The sequence below is a fragment of the Phaseolus vulgaris genome, chromosome 5 (genome assembly GCF_000499845.2).
Source record: "Phaseolus vulgaris cultivar G19833 chromosome 5, P. vulgaris v2.0, whole genome shotgun sequence".
NCBI lineage: Eukaryota > Viridiplantae > Streptophyta > Magnoliopsida > Fabales > Fabaceae > Phaseolus > Phaseolus vulgaris.
In genome coordinates this window covers 7,933,471-7,954,558 of record NC_023755.2, presented here as the reverse complement: position 1 = coordinate 7,954,558, position 21,088 = coordinate 7,933,471, and the positions used below count along the sequence as shown (strand labels likewise).

Sequence of the window (21,088 nt, the reverse complement as noted above, 5' to 3'; positions counted from 1 at the left end):
CATCCTCATTATAGAAATTATAATTAAGAAAAATTTGTCGAACCTAACTCCAAATATGTAAAGCATTAGAACATTTGAAAACTAATTACTGAATAGATTCTTCCTACTTTTCAGAAAGCGTACACATAGAACATATATGCAAACCTCTATGCTGAAAATGTTGATCTATAGGAAGCCGCCCATGAAAAACTGTCCAGAGTACTAGAGTTTTGGAACGAGGAATATATGAAGACCAAATGATTTTATCCCAACCACAATGAACTTTTGGATCCAAGAAAAAAGTCCTAACTGATTTAAGAGTTAAACAACCAGACTCATCTAAAATCCAATGAGGAATATCATGTTCCTCCCTAATCATGATATGGTTAAAAAAAATGAAGCATCTGCTATAAAGACTGTAGAGCATGGGAGCTTTGATGTTTTCAAATCCATGATGAAGCTTGAAGCTATGCTGCTTTTGGTTTGGGTTTAGATTAGAATGTTTAGAATCTATGTAAAGATCAGTTCTTAACACTTGCACAAAGCTTGCCCAATCTGTTTTAAAAAAGCAAAGAGTTTTTCTAAGCAAAGAGAAAAACAACTGGTTGAACTATCGAAATAATCGGTTGTTTGTCACTTGGCTTGCTTCAAGGTGTTAAAACTGTTTTTGACTTGGTTATGTAATGTCACTATCGAAATAATATGTTGTTTGTCACTTGGCTTGCTTAAAGGTGTTAAAACTGTTTTTGACTTCGTTATGTAATGTCTAACCAATTCAACCGGTTAAATTGTCTTTTCAACCGGTTGATTGTGTCTTTCTCTAACCGTTTTTTGAAAACCTTTTATTCTATTTTAGGTGTGATCAAAACTGCTTTGAGTCATTAATGTTGCCTTGAACGGCTAGATTTTAAGTGCTATAAATATAGCCTTTCTTTCAAAACAAAAGACAACAATTTTTACACAGTTTGAAAACAAAGAGAGATTGAAATTAGTTTTTGAAAGAAGTTTTCAAAAGGTTTGCAAGATTGTTGTTAAGCTTTGCACTGGTACAAGATCTGATCATAGGACTTCCCGGTTTGTATAATCTCAGGTGTTTTCTATTCCTTTCATGATTCTTGTAATTGTACTTTCATAAACTTGTGAGTGTGTGTGAAATCCTGCAAAGTCAGAGGGTGTTCTGACTTGAAGTGTGTAGTTGCAAAGAGGGTGAGTGGGTCTTGTGGTTTTCAAGTTCACCTCTTTGTGGTTGTGTGTTGTAATCTGTAAGTGATTACTAGTAGAACTCAGAGGTTGTTCTGAGAACTGGATGTAGCTCAAGGTTGAGTGAACCAGTATAAAAAAATTTGTGTAAATCTCTCTATCTCTAACTCCTTATAACTGTTTGTTTTAATTCTGCTTTTGCTGCTGATATAAACAACCGATTAAAACGTAATTTCAATCGGTTAAAATTTTGTAAACAGTTTATGTATCATTGTTTGATTGCTTTCCTTAATTGGTTATCTGTGATTGTTTGATAAAGGTTCATTCTTAATCAATCTTTGTGAAAATCTTTGACAAACAATTTACCCCCCTCTTGTTTAAGCCATCGATTCTTACAAAGGCGATGGAATATTCCAATCACAACTAGTCCAAAATTGGGAAACTATATCCTGGAAGCTAGCACCATCTGGTAAACCTACAATGTTTGATAAAGAAGTAGTAAAACACCATTTATCATTCCAAAAATTAATAAAAGTACCTGTATCAACAGTCCAATAAGTGTGGTAAAAAATGGTGTCATAAAACTGCTTAATTCCAGGTCAAATAGATGAGGATCTATAAACCATTTTATCCTTATACTTTGATTTAAAAACTTTGGCTTTCAGGAGAAAAGACCAAGGCTTGTTGCTATAAGCAAAATTTCAAGCAAACATAAGAAGATACGCGTTATTTTCATGATGTAGGTTAATAATCTTCAAACCTCCAATCTCAAGAGGAGAACAAATCTTAGCCAAATTAATTGTAGCTATAATTTTTTCAGAATATCATGGGTCCAAATAAAATTTTTACACCACTGCTTAACTTGCTTAAGAATTAAAACAGGCTATTTATAAATATTAAAGCTATAAGTTAGAAATCCAGTAATCAGCGTATTAACCAACTGAATTCGGCCCATCATACTAAGAGATTTTCCTTTCCTAGATACGAGCTCCAATTTGACTTTATAAGCCAAAGATTGAAGAAGTCGACAATGATGGTGTTTCCTTCATGACTGGTTGGTTTCCTTGGATTTTTGAAATGATTGGCGGAAGCTAATGGAAGAAATGGAACAAGGATATCCCCAATGGAGCTATGGATTCCTTCAAGGTGCATGAAGAGTAGGGAGAGTGATTGGTTGGACCATATCACTTAGAGAGGTGAAGAAGAAGACCAAAGATGTTTATCCTAGAGAGGTCTAGACAAGAGAGTGAGAAGGCTAACAAACTTGGCAGCAATTGACTCATATAATTGATCTTGCAAAAATGAGATTCAATCACCTCTTTATATAGGGTAGAGGTTCGGCAATTGTAAAAGAAATGGGTGGGAAAATTCAAAAGTATTAGGTTTGAAAATGACGCCTATTTTGGAGTCACAAGGCAAGCATGACCAAGGTGTGCTTCATGTGACTCTCTTTTTAGGTTTATGACCGTCATGGATTAATTTAGGAGCCCAATGTAACCTAGGTTGGTTTTTAGGTGCCTAATTCAACCCTAATTACAATTAAGAAAAATTACAAGTAAAATTCTTGATCCTGCCTGTTGACCGGAACGTTGGAACCTGCCTCGTCAAAGGATCGGCTTGTGCACCGCTTCGAACCTCCGTCTTTCTTCAAGATCCACCTCAAGAACCTGCAAAAGAACAGAGCGGCGCCGCTGCGGCCGATCGCACTCCAACGCCCAAGTCAGTGACCGAACCACCAAATACTAAGAGCAAGAACACTCAAGAAATCTCAAGGAACCGTGCAATGTTCTCTCTCACAGGAAGTTCTAGAACTCGCAAGCGTAAAGAGTATAATCTGAACGTGCGTACCTCAGAAAGTTCGTTGAGAACTCTTATATACCTGGTCACTTTCTCTCTCCTGGCAGTTACAGACCTGGGACACGTGGCTCGCATCCAGTCGTACACGTGCCATCATCTGGAGCCTCCTTGACTTGGGCGCTGCTTCTGACTCCCTGTTTGGCTAAGTTATTTATGCATGGTACTGCCCAGTGCACAGCTAACTTGGGAGCGCGATCTTTACTGGAACAGGCGAGTTAGGGTGCTCTCGTACACCTTCCCTGTGGTCTCGCCGGCCGCCTTCATAATCTGCTCCACCTTCATCTCTGGCGATGTGCTTGCTCCGGCGATCTCCAATCGCTTGGTCGCCTGAGTTTACCTTCAACTGGGCGATCGCCTGGTATGCTGGAGATCGGAACACGCCAACTTAATAACTGGCGACTTCACGAGCCCCCCGACTTCCTTCTCTTCTGCCAACCTGGCGCTCGTCAACACGCCTACACTGTAGCTTGGTGCCACGTCATCACTTCCGACTACCAAGACGGTACACAAGCCCCCCAGTCTTAAGCGAAGACTTGTCCAGCGAAAAGACTGAAAGAGTCAAGTCAACACCGACCTACGTGGCACTGACGCAGAATTCCAAGCGGTTGTACTTTCTGCTTCTCTGACACTCCACCAAAACCCTCACCCATCGCTCGACACGTGGCTTCATCAACGGTTACCTTCAGTTACCGTTTGCGCTTCCCAAACCCATTTCGAAAAACCCTTAAACCCATTTTTCACTCCACTGTTCCATCACTTTTCTTCGTATTCACAAACGCTCTAACTTCCTTCTGCAAAAAAGCTCTCGACGTTCTTCAACACTCTGAATCACCAGCATCCTTCATCGTCTTCCTGATCATCAAAAGGTACCTCATTTCCTTCTTCTGCTGGTTTTTCCTGCATTTTAACCGATTCGCATCATCCTGTAACTGTCTGGTGCATACGTTGTGGGTTGCTTTTTCCATTTCTCCTTCTACGTAACTTAGGGCTTCGTCAATCGTTGCAACGAACCTACGTTCGTTCGTTTTTCACCTTTCTTCCATGATCGAGTCAGCCTCTGTGACCCCTGACCATTTTTCCTTTTCTTCTTCCTTTGCAGCTGCAACAATGGCTCGCACAAAGATCACCCCAAATCCTCCTCCTTCATCACGAAACCCCTCTTCACAAGCACACGACCCACCGCGAGTACGTGGCGCTTCATCTTCCCAGGCTGAGAGGCCTGCACCTTCCCGCCCCAACCTGGCCCAGGCTACTCCGCCTGTCACCGGAGGAGCCTCCGTCCCCCCACCGGACTTCAAAAAACTGTATCCCTGGGCCAACTCGACCCTGTTGAGGGAAACGTCTTCTGTGAACACTGCTGGAGCAGTTCTGCGGTTGACGAAGGGGGATGAACCTCATCAATCATTCCATAAGGAGCAGGATGAGAAGATGACAGTGCTACCTCGCCCCTCCGATTTGCCAGTTTGCGCCGACGACAAAGCGAGCAACAATGGGCCCTTCTGCTTTGTCTACACAACTCTATTCAAGAAGGTGAAACTCAGGTTTCCCTTCACCCGCTTTGAGAGGGAGCTTCTTACTGAGCTCAACATCGCCGCCGCCCAGCTTCATCCCAACAGCTGGGCGTTCATGCGAGTGTTCCAAGTGATGTGCGACCATTTGGGGTTGCCAGCATCTGTAGATGTATTTTGTTTCTCTTCGAAGCCAAGCACCCAGGAGACTGCCTGTGGGTAAGCTTGAATGGGATTGCTGGGAGATCAATCCTCTCCATCTTCCAGCAATCCTATAAAGACTGGAAGGGAAATTTCGTCCAAGTGCGCCCCAACGACAAGGACACTTCCCTGCTCGACGGCTTCCCTTTGTACTGGGTAAACAAGGGGAGCAAAGAGTCCAAGAGCTGCTTCAGGAGACCCAGAAGTCCTGATACCATGGGTGCATTGGACAGGGATCTCTGCTTCTTTTGGAAGAGTGTGGCGGATGCCAACATCACCTTCCTCACCACCACCCTGATCTGCTTCGAATTCTTCGAGGACCAACTCGAAATTCGAATAGGTTAGAACATTCAAGTTCTTGTTTTAATACTTGCTTCTGTTAACTGTTTCTGTGCGTCTTGTGCGTTGTGCGCAAGACTTTGGTTTTATTTTTCTGCACCCTTCATCTGTTTTGCTGTGTATACTGCCTTATGCATTTATCTTCTCTCTGAACTAACCCATGCATTTTCGCTCTATGCAGATAACATGTTGGGCCAGGGCAAGCTTGCTGAGTTAAGGACGCTCGCCCGACTCCACGGGTTGGCGACGGGTTCTCAAACAGTGCCAAACTCTGTGGTGGAGATCACCGCCGCACAGGGCCGATCGCCACCCAAGGGCCCAGCACCTTCCGATGCCCAACCCGCCGCCCAGCGCAAAAAACTTGTCCTCAAAAGGCCCAAGAGGAAAGCCCCCCAAGTGATCCACGAGGAGGAAGAAGAGGACGACGAGGCCACTGAAGATGGCCTTGTCACGAAGAGGAAGAGGGTGGCACCTTCTTCACCACCTGCACCACCCCCTCTTCCCATATCAACGCCGCCATCTACGCCTGCTCCACCTCCATCATCACCACCCCCACAAGCTCCTGTTTCGCCAGTCCAAGCCCTTCCATTGGCAACTGCACCACCTGCGGTTGAGGCCGCCGAAACCAATTTCTTGGAGGACCCCCCGAGCGCCTCCACACCGTATGTATCAGCTGGAGGGGGTCCTCCTTCAAATACCTCAGCCGCAGACATCGCTCCAATCGGGGATGAGGTTGCCCATACTTCTCCAATCCTGATTACCGAATCCCCGACGTCGCCACCGCGCCCAGAAGTGCCTACTGAAGAGCCAACTAAAGAAGGTGGCGACGAAAACCAGCAACAGGCCCACCCAGCGCCTCTACAAGCAGCAAACCTCCCTCTCGAGGTCACGAGGATGTGGGAGCCTTTATCTGCTAAGCTGAAGACGATAGCAGAAGACATCCCTGCCATCATAACCAGAGCTGTGGAGAGCTCCACCAGGAAGCTCCAGGACGACCTCTTCAACCTTAAAACTGAGAACAGCACCATGAGGGTTGAGGTGGAGAAGTTGTCCTTCAATCTGACACTCGCGGAGATTGAGCACTCCCGAGTAGAAGATGCGATGAGCACCGAGCTCCGGTTGGCGCGCAAGGAGGCCACCGACCTCCGCCATAAGGTGCAGCAACTGGCTCAAGAAAAGATTGAATTAGAGAGCAAGATTGTGCCTTATCGCGTTAAGGTGGCTGACTTGGAAGCTTTGATAAAAACTGACGCCGCCAAGGTGAAAAAACTGGAGCAGAGGTCTGCTGATCGGGAGATCTTCCTTGGTAAGGTGGAGAAGGCGAGGGATGACGCCATGGCTGAGCTTGTCGAGGCCAACAAAGAGAAGGGGAAGATCACCGCTGAATTGGGCCAAGTGCAAGCGGAATCCAAGAAGGTTGCTGAAGACCTTCTCCAGGCTCAAGAGATCAACGAAAAACTCAAAAAGCAAGTTGAAGAGCTGGAGCAGCAGAATAAGGGGCTGAAGGAACAAACTGAAGGACTCCAGAAGCAGATTGAAGATCTTAATATGAGTTCTGCCCAAATTCTGGCTGCTGGATTCGCTGCTGCACGGGAACAGTTTGCATGCTTGTTCCCCGATCTGGATCTCAGCATGGTGTCCTTAAACAACGAGGTGGTGGATGGGAAGGTGGTTCCCGTCGAAGACTAATCAATTTCCCCTCATCCACCACCTTAATGCTTTTCCTTTGTCTGCAGTTGTAATGAACTTTCTTCTTTTTCTTTTTACGCACCCCAAACTGATATTTACTTTAATGAAATTACCTTTGTATTTCTTTTTGTAACTTCCTTGGCTGCTTTAATTTCCCTTGCGCAATTCACTTCGGAGAAATGACTTAGTAATTTTGTAGGCCCGATCTTGTACTTAACTGTTTCGAACCATTTCAACTTCAAGCAATAATAATCACTTTAACAACTCGTAATCTTAAGGCAATTAACCTTAGCGCAAAAAACTCTTCAAGCAACGAACTTCGACTCAACCACCGCCTTAAAACATTTCTTCACCCGATCTGCTTCATCAAAACGGGTCTTTTAACTTTCTCACCACTACTTGAACTTTTCCTGGTCGCCAAAGACTCTTGGCGATATCAGCTTCTTTCTGGCTTCATGCCTTGGCCATTGCTCTTTTATCTGGGGGTAGAGACGCCTTTCGGATCCTTCTCTACCTTCCTGAACTTCAGAACAAAAGGCCGGGTGGCTAGGCGTTCTCTTCGAACCTACCTTAGCCACATTCCAAACTTCGTCCACCTTTAACACCGTACCTGAACTCGTTCGAGACGAGAAGGATTTTATCTTGCCTGAACTCGCTCATAGGCGAGAAGGTCTTTTACTTGCCTCAACTCGCTCATAGGCGAAAAGGTCTTTTACTTGCCTCTACATTGCCCCGGGGGTTACATCTTCTCGCCCCCAGAAACACTGAGGACTTTTCACTGGTGCCCCTACATTGCCCCAGGGGTTACATCTCCTCGCCCCCAGAAACACTGAGGACTTTTCGCTCTTTCTCGCCTGCACTCGCTCGGCGGCGAGGAGGTCTTTAACTCGCCTCAGGACGCGCGAGGGCGTTGAGGTCTTTTAGCTGGTGCCTCCGATCGCCGAAAGACGATGAGGACTTTAACTTTAACTCGTGCCTCCAATCGCCGAAAGACGACGAGGACTTAAAACTTTTTAGAAGGCATGCAATATATCTTTAACTTGCCTTAAGCCACATACAAGTGACAAGGTCTTTCTTCAAAACTTTCTGAAAACAACAGGCACGCAATCTAAAACAACTTGTACTTCGAAAACTTCTCTTTATTGGGTGGCCTCATTAAAAACCCTCCTTAGGGAAAAAGAGTGCCCCCTTCAAACTGTTTTAACAGAGACATTGTAATATAACTTTGTGTTTGTCTTTACTTACAAGGCTTCTTAACTGTAATACAACTTCAGGTGCGTGGCATTCCAAGTGCGAGGAATCGCCCCTCCTTCCAATGTCTCTAAGCGATAGGCGCCGTTCCCGAGCGCCTCGGTTATTCTGAACGGCCCTGTCCACTTGGGCGACAGTTTATTCTCCATCTCGTACTGGTGGGCTTTTCTCATCACCAGGTCGTCTTCTCTAAACTGTCTCGGCATCACCTTCAAGTTGTATCTTCATTCGATCCTTCTCTTTACTGCTTCAGCCTTCAATCTCGCCTCTTCCCTGACCTCATCCAGTAGATCCAGGTTCAGCCTTCTCTCTTCATTCGAGTCTTCCTCTACAAAGTTCTGGAATCTCGGCGAGCTCTCCTGGATTTCTACTGGAATCATTGCATCACACCCATAGACCAAGCTGAACGGGGTCTCATGGGTTCCTGACTGCTCTGTGGTGTGGTACGCCCAGACTATACGGGGTACCTCCTCAGCCCAGCTTCCTTTGGCTTTCTCTAGTCTTCTCTTCAAACCTCTCAGCAACACCCGATTAGCTGACTCCACCTGGCCATTCGTCTGAGGGTGCTCGACGGATGCAAACACTTGTTGAATTCCCACCCCTTCGCACAGCTTCTTCAACAAGTGGCTTGCAAACTGAGTCCCATTGTCTGACACCAGGCACTTGGGCACTCCAAACCGGCACACAATATTCTTCCACACGAAACCTTCGATCTTGTGTGCGGTGATCTGGGCAACTGGCTCTGCTTCGATCCATTTGGTGAAATACTCAATCGCCACCACCAAGTACTTCATCTGCCTGATCGCCAACGGGAATGGTCCCAGGATGTCGATTCCCCAAGTGTGAAACAGCCAAGGGCTGTAGATCGACTTCAACTCCTCGGGAGGTGCCTTGTGCCAATCGGCGTGCTGTTGGCATTGTTTGCAACATTGGGCATACTTCTTGCAGTCTTCTCTCATCGATGGCCAGTAATACCCTGCACGGAGAGTCCTTGCGGCCAGAGCTCGGCCCCCGACGTGGCTTCCGCATATACCTTCGTGGAGCTCTGCCATGATTCTCGTGCACTTCTCGCCATGTACACACTCCAGGAGTGGGTGAGTGAACCCAAACCTGTACAGATCGCCATCAATCAACGTGTACTTGCTAGAATTTTTCTTTACCTTTCTAGCCTCTGTCGGTTCCAGTGGGAGAAGGCCATCTGCCAGGCACCGCTTGTATTGTGTTATCCAGGTGTCTGGCTCATGGATAGCGCAGACCTGCGTCATGTTCACCTTCTCTCCTCGACATGCTCTAATTCTCGGCGATCTCAATGTTTCTTGCGTCAGGGACTTATGACTTCTCGCTGCTTTCTCTGTCGACTTGCTTATCTGAAGGATCAGGTGATCTGCTACAAATGTTCTCGGCGTCTTCAGAGTTTCTTGAATTACTGTCCTCTGCCTACCCCCCTTGCCTGAACTGGCGAGCTTAGCTAGCAAGTCAGCTCGGGCTTTCTGCTCTCTGGGCACATGCACCACTTCAAATGAGGCAAAGGAACTCTTCAATTCCTGCACATACTCCAAATAAGCCGCCATTTATGGGTTTTTAGCCTGGAACTCACCTGTTACTTGCCCTGTGACTAGCAGCGAGTCACTCTTAGCCATTAACACCCTGGCTCCCATCTCTTTGGCCAGCAAAATCCCGGCGATCAGCGCCTCATATTTTGCTTGATTGTTACTGGCTTTGAAAGCAAATCTCAAAGATTGTTCAATCAGCACGCCGTTGGGTCCTTCCAAAATGACTCCAGCACCACTACCCTGCTGGTTCGACGATCCATCCACCGAGAGTACCCAACGGAAATCGTCCCCTTCAACTCGTGTCACCTCAGACGAGAGCTCGACCACGAAATCCGCAAAGATTTGCCCCTTGATCGGGCCTCGGGGCTCATATTTAATATCAAACTCTGACAATTCTACTGCCCACTTCACCATCCTTCCTGCGACGTCAGGCTTCTTCAAGACCTTCTGGATGGGCAGGTCAGTCATCACTAGTATGGTGAAGCTATGGAAATAGTGGCGCAACCTCCTCGCCGAAAATACCACAGCCAACGCAGCCTTTTCCAGGGCTTGATATCTCGTTTCGGGGCCCTGCAACACCTTACTCACAAAATAAATAGGCTTCTGAGCCTGATCTTGATCCTGGGCGAGCACCGCACTCACCGCCCTCTCAGTTACAGCAAAATACAACCTGAGAGGGGTTCCCACCAGCGGTTTGCACAAAATCGGCGGGCTCGCCAGATATTCCTTCAGCTTGACGAAGGCTTCCTCGCACTCCTTCGTCCAAGCAAACTTGTTATTGCGCCTCAAGCACTGAAAATAGGGATGGCCTTTTTCTCCGCTAGCTGACACGAAGCGAGACAGGGCTTCCATCCGACCTGTTAGCTGTTGAACTTCCTTCACCGTAGCTGGGCTCCTCATCGCCAAGATGGCGGCACACTTATCAGGGTTGGCCTCTATGCCTCTTTCAGTTAAGAGGAAACCCAAAAACTTTCCAGCCTCCACGCCGAAAATGCATTTCTCTGGATTAAGCTTTAATCTGAACTTGGCGATCATCGTGAACAATTCTTCCAAGTCTGCAACGTGCTTGCTCTTTTCCGGCGACGTTACGACCATGTCATCGACGTACGCTTGCACGTTCCTTCCCAGCATCGGTGCAAGTACTCGATCCATCAGCCTCTGGTACGTGGCCCCCGCGTTCTTCAGCCCAAACGGCATCACCTTGTAGCAGTAGCACGATCTCTCCGTCATGAAGGTTGTCTTCTCTTCATCCGTGGGATGCATCTTGATCTGATTATACCCCGAGAAGGCATCCAGGAAGCTCAGCAACTTACACCCTGCAGCGCTATCTACCAGGGCGTCTATGCTTGGTAAAGGATACGAATCCTTTGGGCAAGCTTTGTTCAGGTCAGTGAAATCGACGCACATGCGCCATTTCCCGTTACTCTTCTTCACCAGCACGACATTTGCCAGCCATTCAGGGTACTGAACTTCCCTGATGTGGCCTGCAGCGAGGAGTTTCTGCGTTTCGTCCCTGATCGCCTGCCTCCTCTCTTCGTTGAACTTTCTTCTTCTCTGTCGCACTGGTCTTACCAAGTTGTCCATCGCCAGATGATGGCACAGGAAGTCGGGATCGATCCCGGGCATGTCCGAAGCGGACCATGCAAACGCGTCCAGATGTCGCTCAATCACCTTGGCGATCTGGTCCTGGAGCTCATCCTCCAGGGATCTTCCCAGCTTGAAGATCTTTCCCCCGATTTCTCTCTCGAGCCACTGCTCGACGGGTTTTGGTCTGGTTTCTCTGGCGATCACCGCCCTGGCGATTCCCAGCTCTCTCGCTTCCTCAGGGCGATTCCTTGCCTCTTCCTCCTCCAGACCAGCATTTCCCTCCCCCAGCTCAGCGTCTACCATCTCCACGTCCCTTCCGGCGACCTCTTCTGTTACCGTCGATCTGGGCTTCACACTAGGAGGCGGGGTGGTTGTTACGTAACTCACCGATCTCTTGTTTTCCAGGCTATTCTCATAGCACTTCTTCGCTTCCTTCTGATCGGACTTGATGGTGATAACCACCCCCTCCATGGACGACAACTTCACCTTCATGTGCCGGGTCGACGGTATGGCACCTATCCTGTTGAGCGTGGGTCTTCCCAACAGGATGTTGTATGCTGAAGGAGCGTTTACAACGAGGTATTTGATTTTCTCCGTCCTTGAACCCGCCACATATGTAAACGTTGTCCTCAACTCTATGTACCCCCTGACCTCCACTTGGTCACCAGCGAACCCATACAAACACCCTCCATAGGGCCTCAGCTGGTCAAGGGGCAGCTCCAACTGCGTGAAAGTCGGCCAGAACATCACATCTGCCGAGCTTCCTTGGTCCACCAGCACCCTGTGGACCTTTCTTCCTGCTGTTATCAACGAAATTACTATGGGATCGTTGTCATGGGGCACAACATCCCGGAGATCTTGCTTGGTGAATGTAATATCCACTTCTGGCGATTGGTCTTCAAACATATCCACCGTCATCACAGACCTTGCGTACTTCCTCCTCTGTGATGTGGTGCATCCGCCTCCTGAGAAACCCCCTGCAATGGTGTGGATTTCTCCGTGCGTGGGCATCTCGTGCTGCTGAGCTTCAGCACCTGCTGGTTGGGAGCTCGACGCGCCCCCCGTCCTTCTGTCCAGCAAATAGTCATTTAGGAACCCGCTCTTTACCAAATCGTCGAGCTGGTATCCTAATGTTAAGCACGAGTCCACTGTATGGCCAAAGCCCTGGTGAAACTCACACCAGGCGTCTGGCTTTGGTCCCAGCACCTTGTCACCCACCTTTCCTGGCGCTTTCAACCTATCGGATATGTTGGGAATGGCGATCAGATCCGCCAATCCCATGACAAACTTGTGCTTAGGCGGGCGATTGTATTCCCGGCGTGCTGGTTGCTGGCGCCCTTGGCCCCTGCCCTTATTCTTCCTTGGATCATAAGGATGGCGAGTCCTCTGATCCCTCCTGGCCGCCGCTGTCTCCAGCACCCTCTGCGGCTGGATCCTGGTCTGGGCGCGTGGCCTAGCGGGAGCCACGCTTCCTCTCTTCTCGGCGACTTCGCTCTCGTCGGCGATGTGGGCCACCGCAAGTCGCCTAACCTCAGCAAACGTGGCGGGGTGTGCCCTGATCAACGCCTCGCAGAATGGTCCCGGCAACACGCCCTTCTTGAATGCATAGACCAGCATTTCTTCATTTTTGGCCGACGATCTGACCATCTGCGCCCCGAAGCGATTTAGGTAGTCCCTGAGGGACTCTCCCTGATATTGCCTTATATCAAACAAATCATAAGACACCCTGGGCGGCGCCTTATTCACAATGTACTGCTCGACAAAAATCTTCGAGAACTGTTGAAAACTGGTTATGTGACCGTTAGGCAAGCTCACAAACCATTCCAGCGCCGTTCCCTGGAGCGTGCTCACGAAAATCTTGCAATACACGGCGTCTGATCCCCCCGACAACATCATCTGTGTATGGAACGTGGTGAGATGAGCTTCAGGATCCTCCACGCCGGTGAAAACAGCCTTAACAGGAACCACACTCGTAGGAATGGGCGTGTCAGTAATCGCCTAAACAAAAGGCATAGGAAAAACACGAGGTGGCGACGTCGGCGCAACCTCTTCAGCAGTGGAACGCCCTTGCTGCTCCTGAAGGGCTTGACGCAGCTCCTCAGTCACCTTGCTAAGCTCATCATTCCTGGCGCGAGAGGCGACCAGGTCCTCATGCATTCTCGCTTGTTCTATCCGCGAGGCTTCCACAGTTGCCTGCAACGAACGCATCATCTCTGCCATCTGCGCCATGGTCATGGCGACGGCGCCTTCAGCAGCGACGGGCGCAACCGGACTTGAACGATTGCTTCTCATTTTTCTCATGAAACTTAGCGAATCACAGAATGCAGCGAACAACACTTACTTCAGCTGCGATCGATTCAACGATCAATCGGGAAAACTGCGCGTAACTCTGCAAAAACTCAAGAACACCGCGAACCTTCAAAGAAACCTGCAACTCCACCAGAAACCACCGCTTCTCCCACAGATAACCAAACGAGCGAAGGAACCCAAATTCCACCGAACAGATCGCACGTAAACAGCAGAAAACTTCACTTCACCGAACAAAAATCCAAACGAACGGTGGAAAATGCGAAAACACCGGACAAATCTCAAGCTAACAGCAAACTACGGTTGCACCAGCACACAACCACACAAAAAATCACGAAAACCTCCAAGAACTCACGCTGTGGATGGGAACAGGTTTTACACGGCCCCACGGTGGGCACCTGATGATCCTGCCTGTTGACCGGAACGTTGGAACCTGCCTCGTCAAAGGATCGACTTGTGCACCGCTTCGAACCTCTGTCTTTCTTCAAGATCCACCTCAAGAACCTGCAAAAGAACAGAGCGGCGCCGCTGCGGCCGATCGCACTCCAACGCCCAAGTCAGTGACCGAACCACCAAATACTAAGAGCAAGAACACTCAAGAAATCTCAAGGAACCGTGCAATGTTCTCTCTCACAGGAAGTTCTAGAACTCGCAAGCGTAAAGAGTATAATCTGAACGTGCGTACCTCAGAAAGTTCGTTGAGAACTCTTATATACCTGGTCACTTTCTCTCTCCTGGCAGTTACAGACCTGGGACACGTGGCTCGCATCCAGTCGTACACGTGCCATCATCTGGAGCCTCCTTGACTTGGGCGCTGCTTCTGACTCCCTTTTTGGCTAAGTTATTTATGCATGGTGCTGCCCAGTGCACAGCTAACTTGGGAGCGCGATCTTTACTGGAACAGGCGAGTTAGGGTGCTCTCGTACACCTTCCCTGTGGTCTCGCCGGCCGCCTTCATAATCTGCTCCACCTTCATCTCTGGCGATGTGCTTGCTCCGGCGATCTCCAATCGCTTGGTCGCCTGAGTTTACCTTCAACTGGGCGATCGCCTGGTATGCTGGAGATCGGAACACGCCAACTTAATAACTGGCGACTTCACGAGCCCCCCGACTTCCTTCTCTTCTGCCAACCTGGCGCTCGTCAACACGCCTACACTGTAGCTTGGTGCCACGTCATCACTTCCGACTACCAGGACGGTACAATTCTTATTCTACTTTTGGCAAGAAAATAAATTCTACTATAAAATTCTACACTAGGTTGTGGCATTTTTGAACATGTATAGGAGGGTGTCTTTGCCATCAATAGCAAAGTCCTAGTCTTCTTGTATTTTCCTTGCCATGGACCTAGTGGTTGGGACTGTGCTTGGCCTTCTTCCATCATCATGTCCCTCTTGAAGAGGGTTTGTTCTCAAATCACATGCTTCTGCCTATTCGTTTTCACTACCTGCAAAAGGTGTTAGGTCCATAACATTGAAGCTAGTATCTACTCCATATTCCTCAGGCAGGTCAATTTGATATGCATTATTATTGATTTTCTTGAGGACTTGGAAAGGACTATATCCCTGGGGACTAAGCTTAAACTCCCTCTTATTAGGGAATCTATCTTTTCTAAGGTGAAGCCAAACCTAGTCTCCCTCTTCAAAAATCATCTCTCTCTTCCCCTTATTGTTATGTTTCATGTATTTCCCTGTTCGTTTCTATATTTGGTTTTTAATCCTCTCATGCATTTTCTTTGCAAATTCGGCTTTTGTTACTCCTTCCTTATGCACAAATTCTTGTGGATTAGGTAAAGGTAACAAATCCAAAGGAGTAAGAGGATTAAATCTATACACAACCTCAAATGGAGAAATATTGGTAGTTTTATGAACTACTCTATTATATGCAAATTGAATATGAGGAAGGTACTCATCCCAAGATTTGTGGTTTCCTTTCGTGATTAACCTAAGCATAGTGGAAAGATATTTATTAACAACTTCAGCTTGTCCATCTATTTGAGGATGACAAGAAGTTGAAAAGTTCAACTTAGTTCCTAGCATTTCCCAGAGTGTTCTCCAGAAATGGCAAACCAATTTAGGATCTCTATCCGACACTATAATCTTAGGCAAACCATGCAGTCTTACCACTTCTCTAAAGAAGAGTCTAGAGATGTTGTTAGCATCATCCACTTTATGACATGGTATAAAATGAGACATCTTGCAAAACCTATCCACTACCACAAAAATGGAATCAAAACCTCTTTGTGTCCTAGGAAGTCCTAATATGAAATTCATGCTTATATCTTCCCAAGGAGAACTTGTAAAAGGTAAAGGATTGTAAAGTCCATGAGGCATTGCCTTAGATTTAGCTTTTAAACATGAAATGCATCTATGACAATGTCTTTGAACTTCATTCCTCATGTGTGACCAAAAGAATTTTCCTTTTAAAAGCTCAAGTGTTTTATCTACTCCGAAATGGCCCATGAGTCCTCCTTCATGTGATTCTTTTACAAGGAGTTTTCTATGTGTTCCTTAAGGTATGCAAAGTTTTCCTTCTTTAAATAAGTACCCCTCAGAAACATAAAAATCTCATTGTGTTCTATGTCGGTACTTAGCAAAAGTGGGTGCAACTGTTTTAGTTTGTAAAATGATCTCTAATTTAGTTAATAGTAACTAATTATTTTGGTCACTAAAACTAGTTTCCAATTCATCCATGTACGACAATAACATTTTAGTTTGTAAAAAGATCTCTAATTTAGTTAATATAGTAACTAATTATTTTGGTTTCTAAAAATGGTTTAATAATAGATATATTATGTTTTTTTTCAAAGATAATCTTATTTAGAAATTTAATAATTTATCCCTCTATCTTTTAAGTGGTTATAACTTATTTATTAATAATAACTTATTTATAAATCATTTTGAATTATATCTCAAATATATCTGGTAGGTAGGTAAATTTTATATAATTTGGAATTAGTTTTATAAAAAATTTAAAAAAGATTAAAGATTACTTATTACTTAAGAAAGATATGAAATTAATTTTGTTTTATATTAAGTAATACCATCACCTTAATCAATATATAACCTTAATCAATATATATATATATATATATATATATATATATATATGTGTGTGTGTGTGTGGGAACAAGGTTGAATTAGTGGATTGTGAGCTTGTGGCACTTATTTAAATTAATATTTGAGCCAATTATGAGCATTCATTCAACCTAGTATTACATCATCAAGGCATGGTCTAGGCGTTCAAGGAAATTATTATTTTTCCTTATCTGTAACAAAATTTAATATTAATTGCAACTAAAAATCATATTTGAACTGCAAAACACCTGAACCAGTTAGTATCCACCCAGGTTAAACACATCAAAGTAAGAATAAGGTTCATTTTGAAAAGGTTTAAAATTTTCTCCTTTAGTATATTGAGATAACAAAACACTCAATATATTTATTTAAAACCGATGAACTTGAAATGTTATAAGGAATTGGTTTTTAATAACTAAATAATAATAGTGTTAATTAATTATACTAGAAATTCTAAACATCACTTTTTAAATATTAGTCAAATAAGATGATAATGTTATATATATCAAATAATCTCCTATCATCTTCTAAAGACAATGTTTTAAAAAATGTAAAAACATTTCATATTTATCATATAAGACAATTTTTTTTTATCAGCATATAACACAAATATGAGGATTAGTGAGAGGAAATTTGTTTAAATATTTAAAATTATTTTTTGTACCAAACACTGCTTTACAATCAACATCCTATATAGAGTACTAGTGTGCATGTGTATCCACTTTTTACAAAAAAAATATAATTAAAATTAGTTATTATATTAAAATAATTTAAAAATATTACTAAAGTATATATATTTAAATTATATGTACATAAAAAACAATTATCAATAAAGTATTCATTAAAATTTTAATATTTATGATAGTTTTTTAAATAATGAAAACTAACAAGTTAGTTAATAAATATAAAGATATTAAATGACAAACAAGGTAGAAAAAGTATTCATTAAAAAGCAGTTACAAAATTCAATCACGTTATTAATTGTTATAAATATTTACTAAAATTTAATTTATGATATGTTTAAAAAAAATATTTATAAAAACTTTAAAAAATCATAAATTAAACGTCATTTATGCACATGTAAAAGTTTTTTCTAATTTTACTTTTTTATTTTCAAATTAATTAATTTAACTTATAAAAATGATTTATTTTTAAAAGTTATTATAGAAAAGTTTTTCAAAGTACATTTTTATTGTTGCTGTCATTTTCATGGAAATAAAAGAGATCACTGCCATGCATGCTTCTTACAGCTCACCAACATTTTGCATATTTTGTTCTTTTCCCACCATGAACAGAAAAACTACTCTCCTATTCTACTATTATAATACATTTTTTTATCAGCAAAATACTATTATAATACATATGGGAACCATGATGTAATTTGTTGATAAAAAAAATTCGAAAACACTGGTTAAATCTCAAATAACTTGAGATGTAATTTGCATAACTCGGATTACTTTAATATATATATATATATATATATATATATTATAATTTTGTTAAGTTAAATGTTAATATTTTCTGATTTTAAATTTGTTAAAATATTATTGTCAGAATCAATCAATCACTATATTAAAGTATTTTCTATTTTATAGTTTAAATTTTATCACAATTTTATTTTTAAAAAAACATCTTAAAAGTGAAAGAAAAATATATTAAACTACTCTTGATCTCAACCTAAAAATGTGACACTATTAAAAATACTTTTAAAGATTATAAAAATTTGATTTTTGTTGCACTAAGCAAATCTAAGTCAATTATTAAATTAAAAAATTATTTATTTTGGAGAATTTGATTTATTATCTCTATTCTTATATAAGGGTAAAAAAAAATATGGCCAAAATAACCATTTCAATATTCTGAGAGGTTAATTTTTGACTCTGGATTCAAGAATATCCTGAATTATATATCCTAATACACTGGGGAAAAAAACAAACAAAATCGTGGTCATGATCCTAACGTATGATTATTTTATTTTTCTCTATCGGTACCTATTTATTATATGAGAATAACAAAAATTCATAGATTATTTGTGAAATGAAGAGTGAAGTATAAGTACCTACTTTTTTCATCTATATAAAAGGCGAAAGAACCCAACACACAGTGACTAAAACCTCCCACTGAAGAGTAATTGGTGCTATCCCTTTGGGTGGATTCCAGCAACATAATGGCCATAGCTCATGCTACTTGGTTCAAGGTTTCTTTATCATCTCCTTTTCTGCTTCATTCTCATTCAAAGTTATGTTTTGCTAACTATGAAATCATATGTCAAGAATCCCTATTTCTTGTACTCTTTTAATCCATCTTGCACTTTCTTCTCTTTGATGTTTTTAATTGCAGTCTTTTTTCTCAAAAGCACGACCTTTGGAATTGTGTATTTGGTGTGAATTATCGTAGAAACAGTCACATATAAAGATAGTAATGGTTTTCTGAATACCCATGGGGCATAAATTCCTGGTAGCAGTTGTTTTCAAGGATAGAGAACTCCATGACAGTGAAATTTTGGAAATTTAGATAAGGATTTGGGTTTTTCTTCTTTTCATACGTCACCGAGGCTTACAAACGAGTAATGGTTTTAGGTCAAAATCAAGTTTTTTTCAGTGAAAATAACTCCAGTTTCTGAAAAAATAGAGAAAAAGTTATAATTATTTTTCCACTTTTCTTGTGCAAGTAATAAAAAAATTGCATTGTGAAAAAATAAAAAATTCACACCAATTTTCGGATTTAATTCCCTTATTTTCAGCTTGATCAAAGAGGAGAAGGTCAAGGAGCTAGAAGCTCACACGCTGTAGCCGTAGTAGCGGAGAAGGTGTATGCATTCGGCGGCGAATTCGTGCCACGTGTCCCGGTTGATAACAACCTACACGTGTACGACCTAGAGACTTTGACGTGGTCTGTGGCTGATGCCTCAGGGGATACCCCACCGCCACGTGTCGGTGTGACGATGGCTGCAGTTGGAGAAACCATTTATGTGTTTGGTGGAAGAGATGGTGAGCACAAAGAGCTGAATGAACTGTATTCTTTCGACACAAGGGCCAACAAATGGGCCTTGATTTCACGCGGGGATATTGGACCTCCTAACCGGAGCTACCATTCCATGACCGCCGATGACCGACACGTGTATGTATTCGGAGGCTGTGGAGTTCACGGCAGACTTAATGACTTGTGGGCCTTTGACGCTGTTGAGGGCAAGTGGGTGGAGTTTCCCTCTCCGGGTGAGACTTGCAAGGGGAGAGGTGGGCCGGGCCTGGCTGTTGCCCAAGGGAAAATATGGGTTGTGTATGGCTTCTCCGGGGAGGAAATGGATGATGTGCATTGCTTTGATCTGGCCCATAAAACATGGGCCCAGGTTGAAACAAGTGGGCAGAAGCCCACGGCCCGTAGTGTGTTTTGCACCCTTGCTAATGGGAAACATATACTTGTGTATGGTGGGGAAATTGATCCTAGTGACCAAGGTCACTTGGGTGCTGGTCAATTTTCTGGTGAGCTTTATGCATTGGACACTGAGACACTAGCATGGAGGAGATTGGAGGAGAAGGTGGAGTCCGGCAGCCACCCTGGGCCACGAGGGTGGTGCGCTTTCGCCGGAGCTCGGCAGGGCGGGCGGCAGGGGTTGTTGGTGTATGGTGGGAACTCTCCTAGTAATGATAGGCTTGATGACATTTTCTTCCTTGCTCTTTCTCAAGAGGTGGTGAATTAATTGGTGATTTTGAATATGTTAGGGATCCTCACAGGGCAATGGATTGAGAGTTATTGTTGGTGAGTTATAAAGTGCTTGTGAAGTAGTTCAAATTTAGCAAGTGTGTGGTTGATTCTCAATTGGATTATGTGACCAATTAAAAATATCCTAGTGGGGAGAACAATGGGATGGAAAATATGGAATCTTTGATACTAAAATGTATGTAGTTTGTGAACGTGCTTTGTTTTCAAGGGAATAAATTATCAAGTGTGTGATCAATTTATCTAGGTGACTTTTTTGACAATTACATAGTGAAACATACTAACTTTATAATATTTTTCAAAAAAAATTAACTCTTCACATAAATCCACTTTTCCAGTAAAATGATTATTTTTGTATTGTCTCGGACTGAACAGACTAACCCGCCAGATGGTCCAACAATAGTAGCACCACGTAAGTTTAACCGTTAGAAGCTATGTAGCATTGAGAGACACATATACGATATGGATATAGACACGGAGACACGTATAATCTTTAAAATGTAAGACATGGGACATGTATCTATATATTATATAATTATGAATTATATAAATTGGCAATAAATATTTATGTACACAAGTATATTGCAGATTTTTTTTAGCAGAAAAATATTTTTTATGACTGGTTCAAAATTATTTGTTTCTTATTTTTATAATCATAATAAAAATTTATACAAAAAGTTTGAGTTTTTAGAAAATTAATGTATTTTTTTCTTTTTAAAATTGTGTTAGAATCATACTAGAATTGTGAGAAATCCAATAAATATTTTTTTAATTTGACACTTTACGAATACATGTCCTATGAATGTCCTACAAGTGTCGTGTCG

At 43.3% G+C, this 21,088-nt stretch overlaps 1 protein-coding gene across 1 annotated transcript; it reads left to right on the top strand.

The window, feature by feature from the left end:
* The first annotated feature begins 18,567 nt into the window (after positions 1–18,567).
* LOC137835072 (thiohydroximate-O-sulfate sulfur/sulfate-lyase (nitrile-forming) NSP5) lies at positions 18,568–20,506 on the top strand. The gene is made up of 2 exons (XM_068643411.1): positions 18,568–18,741; positions 19,288–20,506. Exons 1-2 carry the CDS (start codon positions 18,712–18,714, stop codon positions 20,242–20,244), a joined length of 987 nt encoding a protein of 328 aa, XP_068499512.1. The 5' UTR covers positions 18,568–18,711; the 3' UTR covers positions 20,245–20,506.
* The last annotated feature ends 582 nt before the right edge of the window (positions 20,507–21,088 follow it).